This window comes from Rana temporaria, chromosome 12 (genome assembly GCF_905171775.1).
Source record: "Rana temporaria chromosome 12, aRanTem1.1, whole genome shotgun sequence".
Classification (NCBI taxonomy): Eukaryota; Metazoa; Chordata; class Amphibia; order Anura; family Ranidae; genus Rana; species Rana temporaria.
This window is the reverse complement of record NC_053500.1, coordinates 114,662,566-114,674,857: the sequence shown is the minus strand read 5'-3', so window position 1 is coordinate 114,674,857 and position 12,292 is coordinate 114,662,566. Positions and strand designations below refer to the sequence as shown.

Genomic DNA, 12,292 nt, shown 5'->3' with positions numbered 1-12,292 from the left:
GCTATATGTTCTCTTTGTAGCGGTACCCCCGTGAGAGCTGCTAGTAGATTTTGAATCTATACTCCATTGGTTACCTCAACTCTGCATGCACTAGAGGGAGCCAAACCCATATATAAAAAAAACAACAAACTGTCCCTTAATAATAAGCACAGTAGCAAACCTTGGCTACATCTTTAATAGCCAACGTAACAAGCATTAGTACCAAATGGCATGGGAATCGGACCTGAGACTATATAGAGGAGGAGGTGCAGGTACAGTGGTCGATCTTGGTGCATAAAAGAATACTTAATACCTCTATAGTGGAAATGAACTATAAGGTGCTTAACTAAGCTGGCAAAACTCTACTCTGATACCTTACCCCTCTGTTTCCAAGAATGTGGGAGGGAGGGCAATATGTTCCATGCCCGGTGGTCCTGTCCGAAGGTCCAGTGATTCTTGATCACAATATTCAATCTTGTCTACTTAAGAATATACCCAATGTCAAAAACAGCATTGTTTGCTGACCTATCGAGACCTATGAGATTCCCAGACACCTACAAACCCTCATCTTCTTTATATATTCTTAGCGGCTAAAATTACTATAGCGTGAGCATTGAAATCACCCGTGGTTAACATCACGCTGGTTAAACACAAAATATCCTGGATTAGGATTAATGAAAAATGTACAAGTATTCTTGGGAGTCGGTTCACACTTAGGCAGCACGACTTGGGGGTCGACTCCGCAAGGCGTCCTGAAGACGACTTCAGAGGCAACCTGCAAAATGACCTCTGTATAGAAGTCAATGCAGGTCGCCCCGAACCGCCCCCGAAGTCGTACAAGAACCTTTTTACAAGTCGGAGCGACTTGCGTCGCTCCTATTAGAACGGTCCTATTGCATTGAATGGGACGCGACTCGTCAGGCGACTGAGTCGCCTGACGAGTCGCCCCAGTGTGAACCGGCTCTTAGAGACAAACAAGACAGATTTGAAAGTGTGGAATCCCTGGAATAAATACCTTTAAGCTTCCTAGATACTGGGACACCTTGTGGTTGGGAGCCTGGATCGAGGAGACCAATTCTTATCTTATCTTTCTTTCTTTTCATAGATAGGCCTTTATTCTGTGTCTGTAATAGGGTGATTACATTTACTGAGTTTTGCCCTTGGGAAGCTACAATAGTACAATACAATACAATACTCAGTGCATCCATATTTTGACATTTGCTTAGTAAAGTACTTTTTTATTTTGTTAAATCTTTGAATAAAAATCAATTGAAAGAAAAAAGAAAGGTAAAAAAAAAAAATGACAGTACACTGGTATCCTACAGTATGTATTTCTTCTACAAACATTAGGCACTTAGGGCCAGATTCACAAAAGAGATACGACATCGTATCTACTGATACGCCGTCGTATCTCTGTTTCTAACTATGCGGCTGATTCATAGAATCAGTTACGCATAGCTAGTCCTAAGATCTGACAGGTGTAATGGACTTACACTGTCGGATCTTAGGATGCAGTACCGCGGCCGCCGCTGGGGACATTTCTCGTCGTAATCCAGCGTCGGGTATGCAAATTAGCACTTACTGAGATCCACAAAGCTTTTTCCCTTCGTTAAGTCGCCGTAAGTGTTAAGTTTGCCGTCGCAAAGATAGGGTACCTTTACAAAAGTGTAAAGGTACTCTACCATGCAAAAGTATACCCGTCGTTCCCGCGTCGGTTTTGATTTTCTTTTAAATCTTTTATTTTTCCCACCGCAACTCTTTTTTACCCGTCGCGATTCACAAAACTCGGCACAACGTAACTTCGCGCAAAGCACGTCGGGAAAATAGCGTCGGGAGCATGCGCAGTACGTCCGGCGCGGGAGCGCGCCTAATTTAAATGGGACTCGCCCCATTCGATTGGGCCCGCCTTGCGCCGGACGGATTTAAGTTACACCGCTGCAAATTTCCAGGTAAGTGCTTTGTGGATCGGGCACTAACTTGTGTAATTTGCGGCGGTGTAACTTAAATCAGAAAAGTTACGTTGAGCCCGCTGGCTGTGAATCTGGCCCTTAAATCCAGCACTAATATGTGTACTCAGGTATACTGTAGAACTGCATGAATGCATATACCAATTGTTAATATCTACTAATTAACTTTTTTTTTGTTTTTTAGAGGGGGCTCAGTGAAACCCAACGAGACCATAAAGATTCCTCTAACAATAACCCCATATAAATTTGGTTCAAAACATTTGTTAGTCGATTTAAACAGTGACAAGTTCAAGAATGCGAAAGGATTTATAGAAGTGGAAGTCCATAAGCCAGCAGAAAAAAATTCAGCATCATCAATCTGACATTTTGCGATTATTTACCATTTAGATTCTATAAGTATTGTATTTCAGTGTACCCAGCACGTAATGTTGGAGATACCCCTTCAAGCAGTTCTTAGTCTGGCTTATCGGGGTACTCTTGTGTTGCTTGATTAGAGTACAGTTCCCAGAATGCCATGCAGCACACCTTGGCTCTGTCCATGCCCCAGCTGCTGTAGACACGTTTTATTCCCTGCCCAGTGGATCATCTTATTTATATAAATGAAATCACATACAGCCAGGGCTTTTTTTCTCAGAGAATAGGTGCAGGAACTCCTCCCTTCCAAGTCACCCTTGACTTCACCCCCTACCCACCTCTGAGCACCGTTCCTTGTTCCACCCCTTATCCACCTCCGAGTACCACTCCTTTTAGAGAATGCAGAAACAAGTATCATTTTGTGGTGTATTTTGTATAGAATTTGTTAATGATAAGAAAGGAAGTAAAATAGCAACAATAGCTTCCCCAGTAGCCAGCATTAATAGACCCTCCAGCAGCCAGCAGATTCCTCCAAGCAACTATTGACCCCCTGCAACATAAGACCCACCCCCAGAAACAATAGATCTCCCCACCAGCAACAATAGACCCCTCAGTAGCCAGCATCAATAGACCCTCCAGCAGCAAGTAACAAAGACCCCTCCTTCAACAGTTCATCCCTCCTAGCAATGACTGACCCCCCCCCAGCAACAATAGTTTCTCCACGATCAACAGAATAACTCCCCAGCAACAACAGATACCTTACTTTGCAAAATAGATCCCCTCCAGCAACAATAGATACCCCAGCAGCCAGCAATAGACTCTCCAGCACACCCCAGAACCTCTTTCCATTACATATATTCAGTTCGGGAGGTGCCGGAACTGCGTTCCCCCGCGTTCCTGCTGAAAAAAAGCCCTACATACAGCTATACTACCTAAATGATTCTCCTATGGTTATGTTTAACCTGAATATTGTGTGTATTAAAAGAAATAAATAAAATAAAATATGAATTACTTTACATCATCTTGGCTTTTTTTCAATGTCAACTAGCAAAGGGTGCATGTGTTAAAATACACTGCTCGAAAAAAATTAAAGGAACACTTTGAAAACACATCAGATCTCAATGGGCAAATATCTCATGCTGGATATCTATACTGATATGGACTGGGAATGTTAGGAATGAAAGGATGGCACATCATTTGATGGAAATGAAAATTATCCACCTACAGAGGGCTGAATTCAAAGACACCCGGAAAATCAAAGTGAAAAAATTATGCAGCAAGCTAGTCCATGTTGCTGAAATTTCATTGCAACAACTCAAAATGGTCCTCAGTAGTTTGTATGGCCCCCCAAGTGCTTGTATGCAGGCCCGTCGGAACAAGAGAGGCAATACAAGCAACTGCTTGGGGCCCCGAGCTGGCCAGGGGCCCCCAAGCAGGAGCTAGGGTGACCACGTGTCTCGAGTACATTCCCTTATAGTGAAGCTCTGTCCCGTGTCCTGTGGTGTAGCGAGGGGGGGCACCATCACACCGGGCGCAATATTGGGGGGGCAAATTCCCGCACCGTTTGTGTGTCACCGTGTTTAATTTGATTTACTGTGTCACTGGCCCCGTCGCCATGTTGCGCCCTTCGATTGGTCGAATGTGGTCATGTGCTGGCGGGGCTGGCCAATCCTTGAACGCGGGCGGCGCATGGGCGAAGGACCCCCCCCCCCCGGCGCCCACGGGTCTGTAAGCCACCACCATCTTCTCTCCACCCTTCCTCCCTGACCGGATCTGGAACTACGCAGAGTCTTCATCTGTGACCGGCGAGAAGTGGAACTCGATCAATGGACAACAGGTCAGCAGCAGTTAGGGAGAGGAGAGTCACGGCACCACCATGCCATCCCATCCCATGCCACAGCACAGAGACAGTTACATGCCAAAAGCCCCCCCCCCCCCCCTCAGGAATCAGATTAATGATTTATTGAGCTTCATGTACCCCTCAGGGCTTTAAGCATCATGTAAGGGGTTAAATGAGGAATCCTGCTAGGTATTTGGCATGTCGAATGCCCTGAGAGATGAATTATATAGCATAGCAGGATTAATCATTTAACCCCTTACATGCTGAAAGCCCTGAGGAATGCATTATATTTCAGCATGTAAGGGGTTAAATGATTAATCCTGCTATGCTATATAATTCATCTCTCAGGGCATTCGACATGCCAAATACCTAGCAGGATTCATTATTTAACCCCTTACATGATGCTTAAAGCCCTGAGGGGTACATGAAGCTCAGTAAATCATTAATCCGATTCCTGAGGGGGGGGGGCTTTTGGCATGTAATTGAAGTGTTACTCGCGGACATGGAAGGTAAAAAATATTCTCATGGTGCAGTATGTTAACTCAAATTAATTTAATATAAGAATTATTGCCCTTACAAGAGCGATGTTGGTATATCAGCGAAACAGTAATCACATATGTGGTCATGTAAGGAGCTGTGGCGTCTCCGTTAACTTCTCTACTCCCTATCGTCAATCCACCGTCTGGAAAGGAAAAACGTGATGGCGGGTGGAGCCCTGGTGACATCATCACGCTTTTCCTTTCCAGACGGTTGGGGTTTCTGGGGTTTGGGGGGCCTCCATGTCCATTTTGCTTGGGGCCCCCAAATTCCTTCAAACGGCCCTGCTTGTATGCATGCCTGACAACATCAGGGCATGCTCCTAATGAGACCACGGATGGTGTCCTGGGGTATTTCCTCCCAGATCTGGACCAGAGCATCACTGAGCCCCTGAACAGACTGAGGTGCAACCTAGCGGCACCGGATGGACCGAAACATAATGTCCCTGAGCATGGGCTTCTGCTGAAATTTTTTCAGGGAAGGGCGCTTCGGCAGCGGCGATACACAGTCGCATTTAACCCTTTCTTCAAACGCTAGCGGGGGTTAAACGTGCACCACTAGCGGCCGACTAGCGCAGCTAAAACAATGGTAAAGCGCCACTTTTTAGCGGCGCTTTACCGATAACGCGGCCAGCTGGCAGTTTGAAATAGCTTGAGATAATTCATCTTCACTCCATGCCCATATAAATATAGCCTAGAGAATGTACAGACCCCCCCTTCAGCACAGATGGACCCTCCTCCCCCACCCCATTCAGTACCTCAGATCAGCCATCAGTGCGGCACAGGCACAGCAGGTTCTCTCCCCCTGTATAAACACTGGCGGGGGAGGTGGCTTCACTCTGCTCGCTGTGCCTGTGTGACATTCGGCCCAGGACCGCTCAGACATCCACAAAACTCTTCAACACCTTCTCGATTTTCCAGGGGGGGTCAATTGCCCCCCCTGGAAGCCGACGCCCATGTCCCTGAGATTTTTTATTGGATTTAGGTCAGGTGAGCGTGGGGGCCAATCAATGGCATAAATTTCTTCATCCTCTAGGTACTGGCTTAATGCTCTCGCCGCATGAGGGCGGGCATTGTCGTGCACCAGGAGGAACCCAGGACCCACTGCACCAGTGTAGGGTCTGACAATGGGTCCAAGGATTTCATCCCGATACCTAATGGCAGTCAGGGTGCAATTGTGTAGCCTGTAGAGGTCTGTGCGTCTCTCCATGGATATGCCTCCCCAGACCATCACTGACCCACCACCAAATGATGTTACAGGCAGCATAAAGTTCTACGCGGCTTCTCCAGACCATTTCATGTCTGTCACATATGTTTAGGGTGAACCTGCTCTCATCTGTAAAAAGCATGGGGCACCAGTGGCGGACCTGCCAATTCTGGTATTCAATGGAAAATGCCAATCAAGCTCCACATTGTGGAGCCATGACGGGTGAAAGCTGTAACTACTTAGTAGTTTTCCTGTGGCGTGGATATGGTAAGAAGAGGATCATTTATTTTATATTTATCTTCTGTGAGTAGGATGTCTTTCCTGGTTTTCACCACTGGAGGGAGTAAGTGTATACCTGGTGTATTCTTACATAGCCATCCAGGAACAAGCTCAGTGAAGTTGGTCGAATAAAAACGCCACTCACCTCCTCCGCTGCAGGCTCTGCCACAAAACGCATACAGGGGTCCCCAATGATGCCCCCAGTAATCTCTCCCCCTTCTCCTCGTCGCCCTGGGCGCCGCCTTGACAGTGGCGGGTGAGCATGTGCATGCTCCGGGAGCGCGCTTTGTGCTGTGTAATGAACAGATGGAGAGGGGGGCCGTGGTTGCGCTTACCCGTGTGCAGACACGGCGCACCTGTGTGCAGACACCAAAAGACTGATTTTAAGCCCAGGACGCCAGAAGCCTTCTATAAGCGGCATGGACTCAGAGCTGTGGGCTGTAAGCATCCTATTTTCCTGCTTGTGTGATTGGCTCACTGATTTTCCCATAAGACTAAGACTAAGACTAAGGATTTTGGGCATCCTCAGCAACCAAAAGGGAAATCACATCTAAAAGAAATGCAGACCCTGCCGCTTTCCTCATTAGAACCCTGCAAGTGCAGCAGCTGATTGATAATTACAAAACCACTCCCATTAGATTCAGAATGACTGTAACCAGATGCAGCCAGTCAATTGGAATTTTCACAATGAAAAAAGTAATGGCATTTCATAATACATTTTAAAGTGTTACTAAACCCAGGACCCTTCATTCACTATTATCTAGTCTCCCACACTACACGGAAATGCTATTATTTTATTAAATACAAACTGCTAAATACCTTTTCTCATCAGCAGTATATAGTAGTCTTGTGACTTCTATCAGTGACCAGCCGAGCACTGGGAAAAGCTTGTAGGAAGAGTTTTCATTCTACACTGACTGTCCTATGAGGCTGCAGGACCTCTGACCCTCTGTCTGGACAGTGCTGATTGGCCTTGTGCTGATCACATGCACCCTCCCAAGAGAAAAAATAAACTATCTAGCATTACACACCAAACTGAGCATGTGCAGGGTGACTCCAAAGGCTTTGAACTATTAGAAGGTGGATTGGGAACAGTGGAAGAAGGGGGGGGATCAGAGAAGACAAGATCAAACAGCCTTTTTACACAATGCGGAGGATTAACCCCTTATGTTCCACAGTGAGTATCACAAGCATGCTTTACTGCAAATACAGACTGATTTTACTGTTGTGGGTTTAGTAACACATTAAGCCCCCGTTCAAACCGATGTGATTTGCACCTCATTGCTGGCAATGGAACCATTCAAATAGTTTGAAAAGGTCCATGCAGTACTCTTTTTTCCGATTACGCTGCGACTTGCATTGACTTCTATTAAATGAAATCGTAAGCCACACCCAGTGTGAACGGGGGCTAAAACACGGACTCAGCAAAAAATGGTTTACATTTTGGCAGCTGTGGGATTATGGCAGTGCACTCGGCGGTAATTTTAGATCTAGAATGGAATTTTTCAACCAGGAACCCTGGGGCAGGGGTGTACATATAGAATCCGCCTTGGGTGCCAAATGCTCTATCAGGGACCCCCCACATTAAAATGTAAGAACACCACACTGTGCCCCCTGCATAACTCTGCATCCTTCAATATCTCTTTTTCACTACTGTGTATCCCCTCTCCACAACTGCACCTCTGGACCCCTTTACATTACACAGCACCCCACAGCTCTGGACCCCTTTACATTACACAGCACCCTGCATCACTGGACCCCTTTACATTACACAGCAGCCTGCACCCCTTTACATTACATAGCACCGCACCTCTGGACCCCTTTACATTACACAGCACCCTGCACCTCTGGACCCCTTTACGATACACAGCACCCTGCACCTCTGGACCCCTTTACGATACACAGCACCTTGCATCTCTGGACCCCTTTACATTACACAGCATCCTGCACCTATGGACCCCTTTACATTACACAGCACCCTGCACCCCTTTACATTACACAGCACCCTGCACCTCTGGACTCCTCTACATTGCACATCACCCTGCATCTCTGGACCCCTTTACATTACACAGCATCCTGCACCTCTGGACCCCTTTCCAATACACAGCATCCTGCACCTCTGGACCCCTTTACATTACACAACCCCCTGCACCTCTGAACCCCTTTACATTACACAGCACCCTGCACCTCTGGACCCCTTTCCAATACACAGCATCCTGCACCCCTGGACCCCTTTACATTACACAGCACCCTGCATCTCTGGACCCCTTTACATTACACAGCACCCTGCACCTCTGAACATTACACAGCACCCTGCACTTCTGGACCCCTTTCCAATACACAGCATCCTGCACCCCTGGACCCCTTTACATTACACAGCACCCAGCATCACTGGAGCCCTTTACAATACACAGCACCCAGCATCACTGGAGCCCTTTACAATACACAGCAGCCTGCACCTCTGGACCCCTTTACATTACACAGAACCCTGCATCTTTGGACCCCTTTACATTACACAGCATCCTGCATCTCTGGACCCCTTTACATTACACAACACCCTGCATCTTTGGACCTCTCTACATTGCACAGCACCCTGCATCTCTGGTCCCCTTTAGATTACACAGCACCCTGCATCTCTGGACCCCTTTACATTACAAAGCCCTGTGCACCCCTTTTCATTACACAGCACCCTTCACCTCTGGACCCCTTTACATTATACAGCCCCTCACAGCTCTGGACCCCTTTACATTACACAGCACCCCCTGCCCTAACCTGCCCTGTCACCGCACCGCTGCCTAAACCCGCCCTGCTGTCACCGCTTCAGGCGCATAAACCCGCCCCCACTTGGTACGCCACTGCCCTGGGGTTCCTCCAGAGTAGCGATGAGTCGAACATGGCAAACATTACTAAAGTTTGAGTGCTGAATCCAAAATCCACTGAAGTCAATGGAAGATGAATTTTTAAAAGACCGTAGTGGCATTGCCCTGAGGACAAGCACGGTACCAAAGCAAAAAAATGTAAAAATGTTATGACATCATTGCAGATTAAACAGAGAAAAGTTTCGCATTTACAGACAAAATTTCAACACTCATATTTTGGAAGTAATTGATACTGTGAATCACTACACAATAGCTGGTCCACGCAGAGAGCAAAAGCAGGGAAATAGTCATTGGACGTGTTGAAACAGAACAAGTCCCTTCCCTGCAGGCTTTTGGTGGGGATGGAAGCAGCATGTCACAAGGAACTGTTACCACTGAAAACAATATATTAGAGCTCCCTCACACCCTGTGCATGAACCAACTCTGTTGGCATCCAGACAATAAATTATGAAGCCAATATTAGATCATTCCTGAGATTTCCAACGCATGGTACATCTACTTCTCACACTAACAATGCACAAAACAAGTCGCAATGGACATTGCACGATTTTTAAGTCACACAAGTGCATGGGGACTGCAGAGATAGATTTATTTTTTGGTGATATTTTCCAGTTGCTGACTCTGGTCAGTAAATTCCTATCTGAATTTCTCCCCATTTAGGCCTTCCATATGTTAGCAGGGCCCTGTGTCGCCTGTACTTCTTCACACATGCTGAGCAACTAGTACATTTTCCCCCAACTGAGCAAAGAGAACTTTTTCTTCAGTTCCACTGAAAGTAGGGTTGCCACCTGTCCGGGATTCTATTCGGGGTTTGAAACTATGTGTCCGCCTGAAACCCGGACATATTATTCACATTATTCAGACTGGGCTGTGGCTCCCCAAGTAACTGAGATAGTCACACAAAAATCTGTGCCATTAATTGTCGCCACTGTGCCATCAATTGTAGCCACTGTGCCATCAATTGTCACCACTGTGCCATCAAACGCAGCCACTGTGCCATCAAACGCAGCCACTGTGCCATCAAACACAGCCACTGTGCCATTAATTGTCACCACTGTGCCATCAAACGCAGCCACTGTGCCATCAAATGCAGCCACTGTGCCATCAAACACAGCCACTGTGCCATCAATTGTTGCCACTATGCCATCAATTGTAGCCACTGTGCCATCAAACACAGCCACTGTGCCATCAATTGTCGCCACTGTGCCATCAAACGCAGCCACTGTGCCATCAAACACAGCCACTGTGCCATCAAATACAGCCACTGTGCCATTAATTGTTGCCACTATGCCATCAATTGTAGCCACTGTGCCATCAAACGCAGCCACTGTGCCATCAAACACAGCCACTGTGCCATCAAACACAGCCACTGTGCCATCAAACACAGCCACTGTGCCATCAATTGTCGCCACTCTGCCATCAAACGCAGCCACTCTGCCATCAAACGCAGCCACTGTGCCATCAAACGCAGCCACTGTGCCATCAAACGCAGCCACTGTGCCATTAATTGTCACCACTATGCCATCAATTGTAGCCACTGTGCCATCAAACGCAGCCACTGTGCCATCAAACGCAGCCACTGTGCCATCAAACACAGCCACTGTGCCATCAAACACAGCCACTGTGCCATTAATTGTCACCACTGTGCCATCAATTGTCGCCACTGTGCCATCAAACGCAGCCACTGTGCCATCAAACGCAGCCACTGTGCCATCAAACGCAGCCACTGTGCCATTAATTGTCGCCACTGTGCCATCAAACACAGCCACTGTGCCATCAAACACAGCCACTGTGCCATCAAACACAGCCACTGTGCCATCAAACGCAGCCACTGTGCCATCAAACGCAGCCACTGTGCCATCAATTGTCGCCACTGTGCCATCAATTGTCGCCACTGTGCCATCAAACGCAGCCACTGTGCCATCAAACGCAGCCACTGTGCCATCAAACGCAGCCACTGTGCCATTAATTGTCGCCACTGTGCCATCAATTGTCGCCACTGTGCCATCAATTGTCGCCACTGTGCCATCAATTGTCGCCACTGTGCCATCAATTGTCGCCACTGTGCCATCAATTGCAGCCACTGTGCCATCAAACGCAGCCACTGTGCCATCAATTGTCGCCACTGTGCCATCAATTGTCGCCACTGTGCCATCAAACACAGCCACTGTGCCATTAATTGTAGCCACTATGCCATCAATTGTAGCCACTATGCCATCAAACGCAGCCACTGTGCCATCAAACGCAGCCACTGTGCCATCAAACGCAGCCACTGTGCCATCAAACGCAGCCACTGTGCCATCAAACGCAGCCACTGTGCCATCAAACGCAGCCACTGTGCCATCAAACGCAGCCACTGTGCCATCAATTGCCGCCACTGTGCCATCAATTGTCGCCACTGTGCCATCAATTGTCGCCACTGTGCCATCAATTGTCCCACTGTGCCATCAATTGTCACCACTGTGACCATCAAACGCAGCCACTGTGCCATCAAACGCAGCCACTGTGCCATCAAACGCAGCCACTGTGCCATCAATTGTCGCCACTGTGCCATCAATTGTCGCCACTGTGCCATCAATTGTCGCCACTGTGCCATCAATTGTCACCACTGTGACCATCAAACGCAGCCACTGTGCCATCAAACGCAGCCACTGTGCCATCAAACGCAGCCACTGTGCCATCAAACGCAGCCACTGTGCCATCAATTGTCGCCACTGTGCCATCAATTGTCGCCACTGTGCCATCAAACACAGCCACTGTGCCATTAATTGTCACCACTATGCCATCAATTGTAGCCACTGGGCCATCAAACGCAGCCACTGTGCCATCAAACGCAGCCACTGTGCCATCAAACGCAGCCACTGTGCCATCAAACGCAGCCACTGTGCCATCAATTGTCGCCACTGTGCCATCAATTGTCGCCACTGTGACATCAATTGTCGCCACTGTGCCATCAATTGTCGCCACTGTGCCATCAATTGTCGCCACTGTGCCATTAATTGTCGCCACTGTGCCCATCAATTGTCGCCACTGTGCCCATCAATTGCCGCCAGTTTTCCCACCTATAAAATGCCGCCAGAATGCCCCAAAATACCGCCAGTTTGTCCCTCTGCCGGCACCATTCTCAGATCAGCCATTCTCCTCCACAATCCCTCGATGTCTTGTCCCGCCCTCGATGTCGCTTCAGCCAATCAGGTGACCGGTAACCAGACCCGGTGAACCTGTTTGGCTGAGACGTGTGTCAATGTTAA

At 47.8% G+C, this 12,292-nt stretch overlaps 1 protein-coding gene across 2 annotated transcripts in view; it reads left to right on the top strand.

Moving 5' to 3' along the window:
• Positions 1 to 2,861, top strand: part of LOC120918607 (protein-glutamine gamma-glutamyltransferase E-like) — a 45,652-nt gene extending 42,791 nt beyond the window's left edge. For both annotated transcript variants that reach the window (XM_040330279.1, XM_040330278.1), the window contains exon 5: positions 2,131 to 2,861. In XM_040330279.1, the coding sequence (XP_040186213.1) occupies positions 2,131 to 2,308 (178 nt within the window). In that variant the 3' untranslated portion in view covers positions 2,309 to 2,861. The remainder of the gene's footprint in view (positions 1 to 2,130) is intronic.
• Positions 2,862 to 12,292: the final 9,431 nt, after the last annotated feature.